Below are 19415 nucleotides of genomic sequence, written 5' to 3'. Positions count from 1 at the left end.
ATGTATCTTTTAGGTGAATTTTAAAAATCCCATGAATTAATTTAGATTACATGTGTGATTTTAACTATATTGACAGCATATTTTTAATAAAGTTTGGTAGCTGCTAGTAGCTTGTATTTGTCCTCACTTCCGCTACATCTCCTATCGTTGGTCGGCAATCAGACGACGGAGACAGAGATGAGAGTTTTAGGTCTGTAACCTCGGGCGGCGTGAAATAAAGCCGTTTTGGGGATGTTGCCTCCCACTTCGAGTTCGTGTCGCAAATAGGGGAAAAGCATCCGAGAGGAGATGAGCTGACATCAACGGTCGATTCTCGAGCCGGTACAGGTTGGAGTCGTCGTTTTCATAGTTCGAGTTGGTTTGGAGATGGGAAAGTTGGTTTATTTTGCACGAATCGCGAGGCAAAAATTTCAGCACTTGGAGGGTAGACCCGACCCCGGGCCGAGTCTGGCTCGGACCCGGCCCGGGCCCGTAACCGGGTCAACGGGCCGGCTGCCCGTTGACCCGGTTCATTGGTTGTAAAACCGGCGGGTTGAACCGGCGGTTCAGCCACAAAAAAAAAATTTTTTGTTTTTTTTAAACGGCTTGAACCGCCGGTTAACCGGCGGTTCATAGCCGTTGGAACCGCCGGTTAACCAGCGGTTCGTAGCCGTTGGGAGGGTTTTTTTGGTATTTTTTTTCAACGGTAAGGATCATTTGACCGTTTTTTGATCAATGGCTATGATTTAGTGTCCGTTACTATCAAAACTCTATAAATAGAGAGCTCATTTCATCATTTTTCACATACATCTTCTTTACTCTTAATCTCATTTTTGTATTCTCTAATCTCTACACGCTTTCGTTTTCAATTTTCAATTACAATGGAAGGAGGCCGCGGAGGTGCATCATCTCGAGCTCGGAAGGGAAAGCAAATAATGAATCCGCGGGAGGAGGACCCCAACATTCAATCCACCGATGATGAGATCGAGCATCTTCCGAATCCAACACCCAAAACACAAGGAAGTACCGATGCAATTACTTCTAAGGTTCGGGAACTTCCTCCTCTAAAGTCTTCTATTTTTACTAAACATTTTGAGAAGGTCACTCTTCCGTCGGGAGAAATGCGTGCAAAATGTAAGCACTGCAATGCTTCCTACAAATTCCAAGCCGGCGGCGGCTATGGGTCGTTGAAACGACATGTAGAAACGAAGCACCCGACGGAATATGGACTCGACCGTTCTCAAACACAATTATCAAGATTTTCTTCAACTAGCGGTAGTACCGATTCCGGTTTATTTTTATATTTGGATAATAAATTAAGAGAATCATTAGCTAAATTTGTTTCCGTAGAACATCTTTCTTTTAGTTTTGGATCTAAATGCACATTTGAAGATTTTTGTAAAGAATCTCTTAATCCATGTGCTAAACGTTTTCCTAGAACTACACTTACTCGTACAATTAAAAAATTAGTAAAACAAAGAAAAAAGAATTTAATTGATGAATTTAGTAAATTAGATAATAAAGTTTCTTTATGTTCCGATATTTGGAGTGATCATTGGCAAATACGTTCGTATATGGGTGTGACTTGCCATTGGATCGATAACTCTTGGAACCTCCAAAAAAGATTATTAGCTTATAGAGTTTTTGATGAATCACATAATGCTCATAATATCGCGCAATTATTATGTTTAATTTTAGAAGAATATGGTTTAACTCATAAATTATTTTCAATATCATTAGATAATGCTAGTTCTAATACCGCTTATATAGATGATCTAAAATTTGTTTGTCAACCTACTATTGGAGATTTATTTTTTCATATTCGTTGTGTATGCCATGTTTTAAATTTATGTGTTCAAGATGGTTTAAAAATTTTAGAAAGTTATATTAAACCAATTAGAATTGTAATTTCTTATTTATGGTCTCATCCATCTATAATGAAACAATGGGGTAGGTTTTGTAAAATTAATGGAATGAGACCTAAAAATTTCCACGTGATGTACCAACACGTTGGAATTCAACATACCAATTATTACAAGATTCATTTCAATATAAAGAATTATTATGTTCATTTTTTGCACAAAACACTAATACTTATATATATTTATTTTCACAACAATGGAATATTTGTAGTAGTATTTGTGAAATTTTAAAAGTATTTAATGATGCAACTGAATAACTTTCCGGTGTTTATTATCCCACTGCTCAATTAGTTTTAGAAAATTTTTCTAATATAGTATTAGTTTTAAATGAACATATTAATAATGAATTTTTATCTCCTTGCATCTTAGCTATGAAAACTAAATGGGAAAAATATTTTAATTTAATTCCTGAAATTTATTTAATTGCATTTGCTTTAGATCCTATATTTAAATTAGAAGTTTTATAAGAAATGTTAACTTTGTATTATGACGCTTTAATTCTAATTAAAGATTCTTCTTCCCTGATCCAGTTAATATTATATATAATGTTAGAATTTATTTATATGATATTTATAATCAATATTATGCAAAATATGGAACACAAATTAATATTTCTGAAATTCAACAAACTACTAGTAGTAATTTAAAACTTACAAAAGCACAACTCTTATTAAAAGAACGGACAAAACGTCCACGAGGATCCTCAAGTTCCACACAGGAACTTGAGAATTATTTTACGACTTCTTTTGATTTTAATGAAGCAGATAGCGAAAACTTCGATATCTTAAAGTGGTGGTCACAGAAGGCTCAAAGCTTTCCCGTTCTCTCCGCGATCACAAAAGAAACTCTAGCTTGTCCAGTGTCAACTGTTGCTGTGGAGCAGACGTTCAGTGTCGGCGGTAACATATTAGATGAACGACGATCAACTTTGTCTCCCGACTCATTGGAAGCCCAAGCATTACTAGACGATTGGACCAGACGGAGAAAAGAATCCAAGGAATGCAACTTTCAGGTGACGAAGTTGAAGATTTTGATACTGAAGGAACAAAACGACAGGAACAGGAAATGGAAGTGAATGAAAATGTAAAAAGATAAAAATGTAAAAGAACTACGTGAGCTTTGATTCCCCTAAAGGGATACGTAGGCAACTTAAATAAGTGCAAGCCCTTTTTTTAATAAATTTTAATTTCTAATTTTTAATGTTTAATGATTAATTTTTAATTTTTTTTAACATATTAATCTTGAATCGTGGCGAACCGTGACGAACCGTGAATCGAACCGTGAACCAGCAGTTCTGAACCATGAACCGTAACCGTCTTGGGCAGTTAAGGTTAAGGGTCGACCTGCCTGGAATCGTCGAACCGGCGGTTCCGAACCGTCGAACCGTCGAACCGTCGGTTCCGAATCGTGGTCAGATTACAAGTGTGATTTTAACTATATTGACAGCATATTTTTAATAAAGTTTGGTAGCTGCTAGTAGCTTGTATTTGTCCTCACTTCCGCTACATCTCCTGCCGTTGGTCGGCAATCAGACAACGGAGGACAGAGATGAGAGTTTTAGGTCTGTAACCTCGGGCGGCGTGAAATAAAGCCGTTTTGGGGATGTTGCCTCCCACTTCGAGTTCGTGTCGCAAATAGGGGAAAAGCATCCGAGAGGAGATGAGCTGACATCAACTGTCGATTCTCGAGCTGGTACAAGTTGGAGTCGTCGTTTTCGTGGTTCGAGTTGGTTTGGAGATGGGAAAGTTGGTTTATTTTGCACGAATCGCGAGGCGGAGATTTCAGCACTTGGAGGGTGAGGGTGAGGAAGATCAGGATGGTGTTCATTCTCGGTTTATGAAATATCCTCTGCAAAATCTCCTTAACTTTATCCGTTGGCGTTGATTAAATCAAACTCTCATTTGATTTCATTCCGTTAAAATTTATCTTGAAATTACTATCTGTCATCCTTATCTCCGATCCGATCCATTGTAGCTATATAAGCACAGCACCTCGGTGATTGTTTTTCATCTTTTCTTCCGGCGTTCCAAAATGGGTTCGAAGACCTGCTCACTGTTCTTCTTTTTCCTCCTCCTTTTGCTCTCCTTCAAGGGCCATCAAGCCTCAAATGCCGATCGCGGTCTCAGTCGCGAGGCATTCCCGGAGGGATTCGTGTTCGGGACAGCGGCATCCGCCTATCAAGTGGAAGGGATGGCGCTTAAAGGAGGACGAGGACCCAGCATTTGGGAACCATACGTTAGAATCCCAGGTAGGTAACTAAGTGATCTTATTACATACTGTATTTACATGTGACGCTTTAGATCCCTCTTTGATTATCGTGAGTGAATGTCGATGTATTTCGTAATGCTGAAAAGAGTGTTTTGTTGGTGAATGCAGGTAAGATCGCTGGCAATGCTACTGCCGATGTTGCAGATGATGAGTACCATCACTACAAGGTTCATCTTTTCTCTTATCTTCCATAATTATTCATCTTTTTTTTCCATGTTAATTATAATTGTTTTATTGCATCAAAATACTGAAACGACAGTAGAAAATAAAAACATGTTTATTAAACTATACTCTGTAGTAGGCAAAGATCATAAAAAGGATGGCAAGGGTTGATTGCTCTCTTATAATTGCGTTGTGCTTGCTTTTTTGACTAATTAATTGCTGAAATTCTATTCATAATGTGGTCTCTCCAAAAAAAAAAAAAAAGTTACGGGGCATGCCTGTTTTTCTTGTTATACTTTTGTCTCTTGTGTGCTTTTTTTTTATTTTTTGTCTATTCTTGCATTTTATGTCATACTTGAACTAAAGCATGTCCATTTGTCTATTTATTGCTTGTTATACTTGGGTCTCTTTGTGTCTATTTGTAATATAAAATTTAAGAAAACATTAATGGATTTATGATCATGCAGGAAGATGTTGACATCATGAAGGCATTCAATTTTGATGCTTATAGGTTCTCAATTTCATGGAGTAGAATATTTCCAAGTAATGAAAATATATAAATATATTATTTATTGTCTTATTTTCACCTTAAAGCTATTGTTTTAAATTAACTAAAATGTTGATATTCATTTTTGCCTTATATAGATGGAACGGGTGAAATCAATTGGGAAGGTGTTGATTATTACGATAGGCTAATTGATTACTTGATACAGCAAGGTACATTAGTTTTTCAAATTATCTAACAACAGTATTATTTTTTTTTTTCTTCTAGTTTTTGAAAAATTGTTCAATATTAATATTTTCATATTTATCTTTTAAAAAATTGATATGATCAGGCATTACTCCTTATGCAAATCTTTATCACTATGATCTTCCTTTGGCACTTCATAATGAGTACCTTGGTTGGTTAAGTCCAAAGATAGTGTAAGTTTTACAAGTTGTAAACCATAAAAATTATATTCATTAATATTTGGACCAAATGATTTTGCAATATATATTGATTAATTGGTATTTTTTTTAGGGATGCATTTGCAGACTATGCCGATTTTTGTTTTGAGAGATTTGGTGATAGAGTTAAGAATTGGTTCACCATTAATGAGCCTAGATGTGTGGCAGCCCTTGGTTATGGTGATGGTAGTGATGCCCCGGGGAGATGTAGCACTTGTGCTGCTGGTGGGAACTCGACTACTGAGCCTTATATTGTGGCGCATAATTTGATCTTATCTCATGCAGCTGCAGTGAAAAGATATCGTGAAAAGTATCAGGTAAATTGTACTTCATTGATTTGGTTTAATTCAATGCATAGACTACCGCTAGTAAAAAATGTCTAATTTAAAGTTATGTTAGAATGATTTATCATCTAGATGTTTTTCTTGATCTACTTATTCTATTCAGGAAGAACAAAAAGGCAAAATAGGAATCCTTTTGGATTTTGTTTGGTATGAACCTTATACTTACTCGGTTCAAGACAAAGCCGCCGCTAAAAGAGCTATTGATTTTAGCCTTGGATGGTAAGGACTTATTTCACTTTTTTTTCCTATTTAAATTTTTTATTTTCTATTTGCCTTTTTTCATGGGGAATAGTTATCCTCAATTACAATGAAGGATAATTAGCTTAAAATGATGCTTCCTTGTAGGTTTCTTCATCCTTTAACATATGGATACTATCCAGAATCAGTTCAAGACATTGTCAAAGAAAGACTCCCTAAATTTACCAATGACCAAGTGGAGATGGTTAGAGGTTCATATGATTATGTTGGGGTCAATCAATACACATCCTACTATATGGAGGATCTTGGAACAGTTGATCCAAAGCCTGTTAGCTACCAAGCTGACTGGCATGTAGAGTTCAAATGTTAGATTTTCTCTAACTTTTTCAATTCCATTGATATACTTTATGTTATACTAATCTTATTTGTTTCCTTATTATCTTGCAGATGATCGAGATGGTGTACCAATTGGTCCCCAGGTAAATCTATTATTATGTTAAATTTTGTTATTATGGTATAATGTTCATGTCTTTTAAAATACAACAAACGATATATCATTTGTAAGTTATATTCATCTTCACATATTAAATTTGTTTGCATGTTTTATACATTAGAATTGTACAATCAAAATTATATCTAAAAGTTGATCAAATAATTCTTTAGGCCAACTCTAAGTGGCTCTACATAGTTCCATGGGGAATCTACAAAGCCGTGACATATGTGAAGGAAAATTATGGCAATCCCGTCATCATTTTAGCAGAGAATGGTATAATAATTTTTATCTGTTATATATATAGTTTTTTTTCTATTGTTAGACATATCTTATCCTGATCCATATTATACAGGAATGGATCAGCCTGGAAATGTCACTCTTCCAGAAGGCTTGCAAGATACAACGAGAATGAACTATTACAAGAGTTACATCACCAACTTGAAAAGGGCTATGGATGACGGCGCAACAGTTATAGGATATTTTGCTTGGTCACTTCTAGACAACTTTGAATGGAACCTGGGCTACACATCAAGATTTGGCATAGTATATGTAGATTTCAAGAACAAGCAGCGATTTCCAAAGAATTCTGCTTATTGGTTCAAAAAGATTCTAGAGAGGAAGTAAAATTAAGCTTTCGAGTTCCATTCAGTTCAAGTTGTGTCTAGATTGCTTATTAGTTTAATAAGGGTGTAAATTGTGCACGGAAAGGGGTCCTAGTTTTTGTATATAATATATGCAAAATAATCCAATTGTCTGTTCCTTCGTTGGCAATTTTTATAATGTTAGATAATTGACATTCTGGTTTTTTATTTTTGTGTTTAAATTGAATAAGATAGTAATTTATTAATTCATTGCCCATGTATAAAATTATCTTGTGTCATCCAATTATAATAATTTCATAAATTCAATTTATAAGAGAATTGCATTATTCATCCAAAAAAATCCATAAATTTCATAATTATGGTTTATTAATTTATATAATTATTATACGATAATAACATAGGAACGTACATTTAAAATTTTAACTTAATTATTTTTTAAAAAATTTTAATTTATGTTTAAACTATTGATAACTTAAGAATTATGAAAATAACACATATTAAATATTTAATAATATAAAAACCATTTGAATATGCCTAAAACATTAAATAAGATAATAATAATAATAAATAATAAATCTGTTTTATAGAGAGAGAGGGGATGATAATAATTAAAAGTTATTAAAATTTAATCTAATAAAATTTAATTAGGAAAACAATAATAATATAATTAATAGTTAATAAGAAAATAAATTTATATGATTATATAGTTTTTTTATTTTAAAAAAATTTAAAATGAAATTTTATTATATTTTAATGTGAATTTTTATTATATTTTATTTTAAATGATTATATTTTTAGAAAATATATTTTATTTATCAAAATCTAAGTTTTAAGTGTCTATTATTTTCGATTCATATAAATTCAAACAAGTTGATTCTGAATAACAATCATGTCCAAAGCTGGATTACGTGGACCATTTGTGTTAGAGAAATAGATTAAGTTGATATGATGGAAAATTTATGTTTCATGTTTATTTGGAAATCTAGTTTATTTTGTATCACTTAATAATAACCCACCATGTGTGAGACACTCTAAAATGAACATCTTTGGTGCAAAGCAACCTAAACATACTAAGGTGACATTTGATTTAGACATTTAGGAATAAGAGAATGAATTCATTCCCAAACCTTATGTTTATAGAGAGAAACACGCTTTTACATCTTCTTAACCTGAAATGGCTGAGGAAAGGTTCCTTTTTGAGGGTACTCCCGGGAACAGATCCAGTGGAGACGGGGTGGGGCTTGTAGCTCAGAGAATTGGAGCACGTGTCTACGAACCACAGTGTTGGGGGATCGAATCCCTCCTCGCCCACAACCTTCCCTTTTGGGAAGGCCCTTTCCCTCGGGTGGGGATAGGAAAATCATGATCAGGATAGCGGATCTAAAGCTATTGAACTTGGGTATGATCTTTTGTCGAAATGGAATGTACTTACTTTACTTTTTTTTATTTATCGTAAAAGATTTTACGATTACATATAGTTTTACGGTTACATATAGTAATAAAGTCCGGAATCAGCATATTTTTATTTTACTCCCCGTGGGAATGGAACCAAGATTTTGGAATGAAACTCAAAAACTTAGGTATTGATGAAGCTCACCTCTTCCCTTGATTTTTGATGGAAATAGGAATGAAAATTAAGTTTTGGATAAAAATACTTTTAATATATTTATTCAATTTTTCTTCCATTTCACCTTTTCTCTCCTTGTTCTCTCTCATCATACTTTCTCTCTCCTCATTATCTCATCATACTTTCTATCTCAACATACTTTATCTTTCTCATTTCCTCCCTCTTCATTCTCTTCCATCACACTTTCTCTCTCATACACTTTCTTTTCATTACACACCCTCTCCTCATCTTTTTCATCACACTTTCTCTCGCACCACACTTTCTCTCTCTTCATTCTCTCCCATCACACTTTCTCTCGCACCACACTTTCTCTCTCTTCATTATCTCTTATCACACTCTCTCTCCTTTTAAGGACACAAAGAGAGTAAAGACCACAAGTAAGCCAGACAGATGCCTTGTCTAATCACAATCATGCTCGCATTTTAAGTTTTTTTCTCTCTCATCAACAGCAGAAGCTCATTGGAACTCACACATTAATTATCGTCACCAATTTTTTTTTAAAAAAAAACTTATTCTCGTCCTACAAAACACAAGAAATCCCGTAAACACCTTTTTCACGCCAACAAAAGCCACATACTCAACTTCCATTGTCGACAGGGCTACACAAGTCTACTTCTTGTTGTTCCATGAGATGACACCACTATTTAGCAAGAAGGTATAACATAAGTGAATTATTTGCCATCAAACTCCCCTGCCCAATTTGCATCTGTGTAGCCATTCAAACTCATATCTGATCCTTGGAAATAAAAATAATAATCTGCAATCCCTTTAAGATATATAAATATCCTCTTCACCGCTTTCCAGTATCTTGATTCTGGGTTTGACTAGAAACAACTAACTAAGCCAACAACATAACTTATATTAGGACGAGTACACAATATAGTGTACATTAAACTACCAATTGCACTAGTATAAGATTTTTTTCTTCATTTTGGCTATCTCTTCAGGAGTATTGGGATACATACTTTTGCTCAGAACAGTGCCTCTTACTACAGGTGTTTGTTCAATATTGCAATCTAACATATTAAAATATTATAGTATCTTAGTGATATAAACTTCTTAAGACAAATCGAAAAACTTTTTGGATCAATCTTTAATGATCTTCACTCCTGAGATATATTCAGCTTCTCTCATATCTATTATATCAAATTATATGAACACTACAACAAAAATATTAAAAGACAACGGTTAAAAACCGTTGTCGTAGGCCCTTTAAAACTGTTGTAATTGGCAGTGTTGTTAAAAGTGGGGGCTACGACAATGGTTTTAAACCGTTGTCTTTGAATGAAAAGACAACAGTTTTGCAACGGTTTAAAACCGTTGTCTTTGAATGAAAAGACAACGATTTAAAACCGTTGTTGTTTAGTGTATTTTTCTACCAGTTACAACTGTTTTTGGGGCTACGACAACGGTTTTAAATCGTTGTCTTTGAGGGTGATAGACAACAATAATGATTTTAAACCATTGTCTTTTAAATTATTATCTTTAATACCAATATATCATATTCAATATAAATATATAATAAAAAATCATAATCACAAAAGAATGAATATTCCCCACATCAATATCATTCAAAATGTTACTTATACAAGAATTACAATCACAAAAGAAGAAACATGTCTCATGTTCAAATAAAATTTATCCCAATACAAATAAATAAATAAACTCTATTTACAACTAATGAACAATAGCCAAAAGACTAGAAACTTTTAATGGTGGTTCATGACATGTAGGATTGCACTTAATTATTATCAACCCAAGTCTCATCACAATCTTCAATTTGTAGGATTTCATTGGACTCCTCTTTCTCACTTATTTTTTCATACTAACCTTTTCCAATATGAAGTTGGTGCCGAAGACTTGATAAGGTGCTTGGATGAGAATGAGAAGGGAGACGAGGAGGCAAGCCAAGCCAACCTTGAGGGAAAAGGTCACCCTGTCTGTGTCCTCTCTGGCAAACTCCCACACTTCTCTCATAAATTTCCTCATTGGTATTGTGGCTTTGCAATTATGATCCTTGGTAGACTTCTTCATGCTTTCTGATTATGGTGTTGAGTTTAGCGCCAAGAAAATGTCGATCTGAATATTGCTACCATTCTTTCCGTTCATTGTAGTTCTACATGTAAGAAAATTGTAGGATCGAAAAGAATTTAGATATCTCCACAATGACATGATATTGTCCACTTTGGGCCTAAGCCCTCATGGTTTTGCTCTTGGGCTCTACCCAAAAGGCCTCATGCCAATGGAGATATCTTTTTCTTATAAACCCATGATCTTTTCCATGTGTTTTCAATATGGGACTATGTTTGCAACCTTGCAACCCCAACAATCCCCCCCTCAAACAAAGGACCATGGGCTTCCCACGTCCGATCCTCGACCCACCAGGTCTTCCTGCCCCTCGGTCTACTCGACCTACTAGGACTTCCTGCCCCTCGGTCTACCCGACCTACTAGGACTTCCTGCCCCTCGGTCTACCCGACCTACTAGGACTTCCTTGCCTAGCCGCAACTAGGACTTCCTGCCCCTTGGTCCACCCGACCTACTAGGACTTCCTGCCTGGTGTCTGGTCCTCTTGATCCGAACATAGGAGCCCCCACTTTCTTTGTTCGAGGTCAATATTGTACTCACATGGTTCAATCAGACCATAGCTCTTGTGCACAGTCGGCGGTTAAATCTTCTGGCAGTCCGAGCTCTGATACCAATTGTATGATCGAAAAGAATTTAGATATCTCCACAATGACATGATATTGTCCACTTTGGGCCTAAGCCCTCATGGTTTTGCTCTTGGGCTCTACCCAAAAGGCCTCATGCCAATGGAGATATCTAAAGATTGTTGGTGCGGGTAGCACTAACGGTCTAACCCAGGTTTTGATGAATGACAAATAGGTTAAGTTAGTTGTGTTGTTGTCTGACACTTTGATCGAGTGTGCAGGAGAAGTCCAGACAGGTCGACGGGATGACCAGATGTCTGGCACGAAGTCCAGCTAGGTCGACGGGCTGACCGGATAGCTGGCGAGAAGTCCAAGCGGGTCGACGGGCTGACCGGACGCTTGGCGAGAAGTCCAGCTAGGTCGACGGGCTGACCGGATAGCTGGCGAGAAGTCCAAGCGGGTCGACGGGCTGACCGGACGCTTGGCAAGAAGTCCAGACGGGTCGACGGGCTGACCGGACGTCTGGCAGGTAAGTAAGGTAAGTCACTGGAGGGGAGTGACTGCGAGGACGCGTTCCCGGGAAGGGAACATTAGGCGTCGATCCGGCTTAGATCCATTTCGGATATCTAAGTCGAGATCGTGACTAGATTCCGGTCTCGGAAAGACGGAATCTAAGTCATACTTTGCTTATCTATAAAACTGTGCTAACAATCTTTGCTGCAGGGTACATTTGCCTCGGACTAACCTTTTCTTGCAGGAGAAGGACTTTCTGGAGAAGAGGGGTCCGGGCGCCCGGAGGCAAGTTTTATCCCCAGGACGACGTTGACACTTGGAGCATGCTGGTTGGGAGTGTTACGTCACATTCCAGGCGCCCGGAAGGGATCCAGGCGCCCGGAGCAGCATATAAAAGAAGCCCCAGGCAGGAGCTTCTAGAGATCAGTCTTCTGAGAACTCTGAGTCCAATCACTCTGCTGCTCTGCGCTCCAACAACGTTCACAAAGCTCCGACGACTCACTCCGGCTCTCTTTTTAATTCATTGTTTGTCGGTTAGCTTTGTTTTCTTTCTTTTCATTAGCAATATTTGTACGTAAATTGTAATTATCCGAATTGCTAGTGAATTGCCCAAAAAGTACTCAAGGCGGGCCTTGAGTAGGAGTCGTCACAGGCTCCGACGAGTAAAAATCAACAATGTTCATCTCTTTACTTTTTACTTTTCCGCTGCGTTTTAACTCGAGATTTTGAATCGATATTCACCCCCTCTATCGAATTCAACGGTCTTACAAGTGGTATCGGAGCGGGTGCCTCGATTTGGTGCAACCACCAATCAGACGGGGTGAAATCATTTTTAACAATTCCAAACTGATATTATTATCTTTTGGAAGATTTTTCTCGTTGCACTTAAAATCTAAATTGGTACAACACCAACTTAGAGTTTCTATTTCTCCCGCACTGCTAATCCAAGACGAAGTCTTGGAATTTTTTTCCAGTTAATTTAGTGTGTGCAGGATAAGATGTCTCAACAAGAAGGCTTCAGCACAGTACGTCCTCCCCTATTCAACGGGGATGACTTTTCGTACTGGAAGAGGAGAATGGAGGTCTACATGAAGACAGACTACGACCAATGGATGAGCGTCACAAGGGCTTACAAAATTCCAGTAGACAACTCCGGGAACATAGTAGATCCTGAAGACTGGACAAATGATATAAAGAAAAAGGCATCAATTGAAAACAAAGCCATCAATACTCTACACTGCGGACTAACACGAGAAGAACTGAACCGGGTCGGACCGCATCAAAACGCTAAGGAGCTTTGGGATAAACTGATCGAGCTGCACGAAGGAACAAGCGACGCGAAGGTAACAAAAAGAGATTTGCTGTTAAATAAAATTTTTAATATAAAAATGCAGGAAGGAGAAACGGCAAGTCAGCTCCACGCGAGGGTCAAAGATATCCTCAACGGTCTCCACGCGATAGGCCACCAAATGGAGAACCGAGACTTAATCAGGTACACGTTAAATACTTTTCCGCGAAATAATTTGTGGGCATCAATCGTAGATGCCTACAAAATTTCAAAAAATTTATCTAAATTAAAATTGGACGAACTCTTTTGTGAATTAGAACTTCATGAGCAAACTAACGCCGGGGTCGAGAAAGGTGTAGCTCTATTTGCAGGTTCCTCTAAAGAAAAGAAGAACAAGCCCGAATCCGAAGAAGATTCCGATCAAGACTCGGAAGACGAAGAACACCTGGTGAACCTGGTAAGGAAAATGTTCACCAGGAAAAAGAGAAGCTTCAGCAAACAGGATCTTCAGAAGATCAGTTCGCCAGCCGACTCAAGAAATGTCACATGTTTCGGATGTAACAAAAAGGGGCACTACAAGAACGAATGCCCAAGATTGAAACTTGACAAACCAAAGTCAACAAAGAAGAAAGCCCTCAAAGCAACATGGGACGATTCCTCCTCGGACGAATCGGAGGGAGAAAGGCAAAGCACCAAAGTCACCTCACCAATGGCTCGCGAATCAAAAGAGGAATCGGAAGGTCCGAACCCGAATCGAGCCACGAGTCCGCACTCGCTTCGAAGGTTCAAGAGGTATACCTAAACTTAAATCGTAAATTCTTTAGAATTATCTCGTGTTTAAATAAAAATTAGTTAAATTAGAAAATAAAAATAAATCGCTTCTTGGGAAAATCAAAACCTCAAGGAACAATTAAAAATTCGAATCCAACTCAAGATCGAACACTTGAGGAGGAGAATTTATCATTAAAAAATGAAATTAATAAGTTAAAAGAATTGTTGGAAAAATTCACAACAAGATCTAAAAATTTAGATTTAATTCTAAATAACCAAAAGGCATGCTATAATAAAACCGGACTTGGATATAAGTCAAACTCAAACAAAACCTTTAAATCATTATTAACCCAACACAAAGCAACTAAACAAGCTTGGGTCCCGAAAGCATGCTTAATCACGCAAGTAGGACTTAATCAATTCTATATACCTAAAGATAAAATACATTATATAAACTTGAATAAATCAGATCAAAAACTAAAATATAAATCTAAATTAAAATCAAAATTCAAAACTCAACAAAATTTAGATTATCACCAAGTTGATTATAACTATAAAAAGAATCGACACAAACCCAAAATCTAAATTAATGGCCAATAATTCAGGGGGAGGCTCCAGAATAGCTGGCACCTCCAAAACTAACATACCCGACAGGGTAACCCAAAACAAACTAACCCGGCAGGGTAATTAGGATTAGTTAAAGAGAGACCAAGTTTAACTTGACTCATGGTACTGGTGAAGTTTTTGGATGATAGTACGTTAGGGAAGCTTGGGCATCGCATGTCTAGAAAGATATGACTTCGATCTGGTGCATTTGGCCAAGTGGAACTGACCGAAGCTACCCTTAAACGAATCCTAACCAGTTAGACTAAGATTTAGTACTAAGTTCCGTGGATAGGACTATTCGGAAAACTTCGAAAGGTTGGTTACTTCTAATGATGTCCATGTGACTCACCAAGCTTAGAAATTTATCCGAAAAATGCCTATTTGTGGAAACCAAAACTAAGTCTGAATCTAACACACGTTAAACCAAAACTCCATAATTAAAAATCTAATTTCATCTCACAAAATCATAGGATTCCCTGATTGATAATATAGATCGGGTGAGATGAATAAGGATTCAAAATTAATTTCAAAGTTTTAAACTTAAAAATTATTTTCAAAATTTTAAACTTAAAAATTATTTTCAAAATTTTAAACTTAAAAATTATTTTCAAAATTTTAACTTAAAAATTAATTTCAAAATTTCAAAATTTTAAACTTAAAAATTATTTTCAAAATTTTAAACTTAAAAATTATTTTCAAAATTTTAAACTTAAAAATTATTTTCAAAATTTTAACTTAAAAATTAATTTCAAAATTTCAAAATTTTAAACTTAAAAATTATTTTCAAAATTTTAAACTTAAAAATTATTTTCAAAATTTTAACTTAAAAATTAATTTCAAAATTTCAAAATTTTAAACTTAAAAATTATTTTCAAAATTTTAACTTAAAAATTAATTTCAAAATTTCAAAATTTTAAACTTAAAAATTATTTTCAAAATTTTAAACTTAAAAATTATTTTCAAAATTTTAACTTAAAAATTAATTTCAAAATTTCAAAATTTTTAAACTTAAAAATTATTTTCAAAATTTTAAACTTAAAAATTATTTTCAAAATTTTAACTTAAAAATTAATTTCAAAATTTCAAAATTTTTAAACTTAAAAATTATTTTCAAAATTTTAAACTTAAAAATTATTTTCAAAATTTTAACTTAAAAAATTATTTTCAAAATTTTAATTTTAAACTTAAAAATTATTTTCAAAATTTTAACTTAAAAATTAATTTCAAAATCTTAAACTTAAAAATTATTTTCAAAATTTTAAACTTAAAAATTATTTTCAAAATTTTAACTTAAAAATTATTTTCAAAATTTTAAACTTAAAAATTATTTCCAAAATTTTAAACTTAAAAATTATTTTCAAAATTTTAAACTTAAAAATTATTTTCAAAATTCTAAACTTAAAAATTATTTTCAAAATTTTAAACTTAAAAATTATTTTCAAAATTTTAATTTTAAAACTTTTAAATTAATCTCAAAATTTAATTTTAAACTTAAATTAATTTTAATTTTAAAACTTAAAATCAATTTCAAAATTTTAATTTTAAAACTTAAATTAATTTCAAAATTTTAATTTCAAAAACTTAAATTAATTTCTAAATTTTAATTTTAAAACTTAAATCAATTTCAAAATTTTAATCTTAAAACTTAAATCAATTTCAAAATTTTAATCTAAAAATTTTAATTAAAAAAAAAAACTTAATTTAAAATTCAGGGGGAGAAATAAAACTACTTTAGTTTTTCAAATTAAATTTTAAACTTAATTTTGAAAATCAAAATTTAAAAACAACTTGTTTAAAATTGTGAAATTTTTTTTAATTCACAAACTTTTTATCCCTTTTACCTAGTCTTTGAAAACTGAACTTTTCAAGTATTTTAAACCATGGTTTTGAATCTAGTATGTTTAAACTTTAAAAAATTTGATTTCGGAAAACAAATTTTATCAAAACATTCTAAAAAGTAAAGATTTAAATTTAATTTAACCTTACTTTGAAATGTTCCTGAATCTAGTTCTTAACATTTGATTTTACTTAGTTTTGACAATTTGATTTGAAAGTTAAATTTTACAAAACTTATTTTACAAACTAAGCTTCTCAAAAACATTTTCCTTGATTTTGAAATTTGAATCTTTTACAAACTTAGTGTTGAAAAATAAATTTCAATTTGTTTTGAAAAATAGATTTTTCAAACTTAGTTTTGAAATTTTGGTTTTGAAAACTTATGTTTGAAAAGCGTTTCAAAGTTGAAACTTGTTTTGAAAATTTAATCTTGAAATTTAGACCTTATACACTTATGTTTGAAAATTAAACTTAAAAGTTTTCAAATCTTTATACTCCCCCCAGTCAACTTGATCTTTTCTTGGATTTAAAAATTGTACTTTTGTCCTTGAATCCTGAACCAAACTCAGTTATTTTTCAAGATTAAGTGTTATTGTTTTAAGTAACTCTACACTATGATTGTTTACCCTTGTTTTTTTTGATGAATGCCAAAGGGGGAGAAGGGTTAGGTGGTTAAGTTAGCTAAACCAATTTGAAAACACAAACTAACTTTAAAACCACACAAATGCATGTTGTTTCGTACATATGCTTTCACTAACTTAACCAAGTTGTCATTCCATCAAAAAGGGGGAGATTGTTGGTGCGAGTAGCACTAACGGTCTAACCCAGGTTTTGATGAATGACAAATAGGTTAAGTTAGTTGTGTTGTTGTCTGACACTTTGATCGAGTGTGCAGGAGAAGTCCAGACAGGTCGACGGGCTGACCAGATGTCTGGCACGAAGTCCAGCTAGGTCGACGGGCTGACCGGATAGTTGGCGAGAAATCCAAGCGGGTCGACGGGCTGACCGGACGCTTGGCGAGAAGTCCAGCTAGGTCGACGGGCTGACCGGATAGCTGGCGAGAAGTCCAAGCGGGTCGACGGGCTGACCGGACGCTGGGCGGGTCGACGGGCTGACCAGACGTCTGGCAGGTAAGTAAGGTAAGTCACTGGAGGGGAGTGACTGCGAGGATGCGTTCCCGAGAAGGGAACATTAGGCGTCGATCCGGCTTAGATCCATTTCGGATATCTAAGTCGAGATCGTGACTAGATTCCGGTCTCGGAAAGACGGAATCTAAGTCATACTTTGCTTATCTATAAAACTGTGCTAACAATCTTTGCTGCAGGGTACATTTGCCTCGAACTAACCTTTTCTTGCAGGAGAAGGACTTTCTGGAGAAGAGGGGTCCGGGCGCCCGGAGGCAAGTTTTATCCCCATGACGACGTTGACACTTGGAGCATGCTGGTTGGGAGTGTTACGTCACATTCCAGGCGCCCGGAAGGGATCCAGGCGCCCGGAGCAGCATATAAAAGAAGCCCCAGGCAGGAGCTTCAAGACACAAGTCTGCCGAGAACTCTGAGTCCAATCACTCTGCTGCTCTGCGCTCCAACGACGTTCACAAAGCTCCGACGACTCACTCCGGCTCTCTTTTTAATTCATTGTTTGTCGGTTAGCTTTGTTTTCTTTCTTTTCATTAGCAATATTTGTACGTAAATTGTAATTATTCGAATTGCTAGTGAATTGCCCAACGAAAGTACTCAAGGAGTACGGGCCTTCGAGTAGGAGTCGTCACAGGCTCCGAACGAAGTAAAAATCAACAGTGTTCATCTCTTTACTTCTTTACTTTTCCGTTGCGTTTTAACTCGAGATTTTCGAATCGATATTCACCCCCCCCCCCCTCTATCTAATTCAACGGTCTTACAAAAACAACATTGATAGCACAGGTATACAAGAAAATTTAAAAAACAAAAGTCTATCTATATATCTTACCTGAAGAATAGAGTGATTGTTGATGTATATGAAGCTAGCTCTTTGTTGGTGCTGAAATGAGTGAATGGAGTGCTGGTTGCTACTCGGAAAACCTAGAGGTTCCACTGTACAAAAATTTTGTACAAAGGTCTGAACCTTTTCCTAGCTACCATGTGTTCTTTTAAATTAAATTTTGGATCGCCTGCGGAACTTAACACGTTTGATCCAAAACTTAATCTATTCGTTCTTTTAGGTTTTGACTTGGGTCTCCTGCGGAACTTAACACGTTCGACCCAAATCACCTTAAGTTATTAATTCCATTAAATATTAATTTCCATAACTGGTTCCCAGTACTGACGTGGCGAGGCACATGACCTTCTTGGATATGGGAGCAACCACCACCGACTAGACAAAACCTTTTATAGAAAGGTAATATTTAATTTCCTAAAATAACTTTAGGTTAACCGAAAAGAACAATCAAATCACAAGGAAAAGAAAAACAAAAGAACACAACATCGAAAAACATATTCGAAATTCTAGAATCGTAAGCCTCTTGTATTTGGTATTATTTCCATAAATAACTAGCATGATGCGGAAAGGAAAAATTACTAGTTATACCTTCTAAAAGACCTCTTGATCTTCTACCGTATTCCTCTTCTAACCTCGGACGTTGTGTGGACAACGATCTTCGAGATGAGAACCACCAAGCACCTTCTTCTTCCTTACAAGTTTCGCCACCACAATTCTCCAAGAGAAGTAGAGGTCCGCCCACCACCACCAAGCCTCAAGGGATGCAAGAAACAAAGCCACCTTTCTCTCCTTCTTCTCCTAGCTAGAACCGCCACCATCAAGAGCTCCAAGAGAGGTTGCCGCCATAAGAAGAAGAGAAGAGGAAGAAGCTAGGGCCACCAAGGAGGAAAAGAGAGGAGAAGAATAATAGAGTTGATCACCCATGAAGGCACCTCTACCCCTCTTTTATAATCCTTGGTCTTGGCAAATAAGGAAATTTAATTAAAACTTCCTTAATTATTTTGTCATGAAAAGGAAAATTTTATTTAATTAAAAATAATTTCCTTTTTCAAATACAATGGCCGCCACACCAAATCAAGGAAAGTTTTAATTAAAACAAAAATTAAAACTTCCTAATTTGTTTCTAGAAATTTATAAAATTTCTCCAATAATTTTATCCTTCATGATTGGTTAATAAAAGGAAATTTTATAAATTAAAATTTTTCTTTTAAACATGTGGATAAAAGAAAG

General features: G+C 35.2%; 1 protein-coding gene across 1 annotated transcript; it reads left to right on the top strand.

Annotated features, from left to right (window-relative positions):
* Positions 1-3728: 3728 nt before the first annotated feature.
* On the top strand, positions 3729-7019 carry LOC121983205 (beta-glucosidase 26-like). The gene is made up of 11 exons (XM_042536160.1): positions 3729-4149; positions 4278-4336; positions 4799-4874; positions 4977-5048; positions 5168-5255; positions 5353-5596; positions 5727-5842; positions 5969-6186; positions 6269-6300; positions 6485-6587; positions 6667-7019. Exons 1-11 carry the CDS (start codon positions 3933-3935, stop codon positions 6936-6938), a joined length of 1497 nt encoding a protein of 498 aa, XP_042392094.1. The 5' UTR covers positions 3729-3932; the 3' UTR covers positions 6939-7019.
* Positions 7020-19415: the final 12396 nt, after the last annotated feature.

Source organism: Zingiber officinale, chromosome 5A (assembly GCF_018446385.1).
Source record: "Zingiber officinale cultivar Zhangliang chromosome 5A, Zo_v1.1, whole genome shotgun sequence".
In the NCBI taxonomy this organism is placed as follows: Eukaryota; Viridiplantae; Streptophyta; class Magnoliopsida; order Zingiberales; family Zingiberaceae; genus Zingiber; species Zingiber officinale.
The sequence above is the reverse complement of the archived record's forward strand: the minus strand, read 5'-3'. Positions and strand labels throughout refer to the sequence as shown.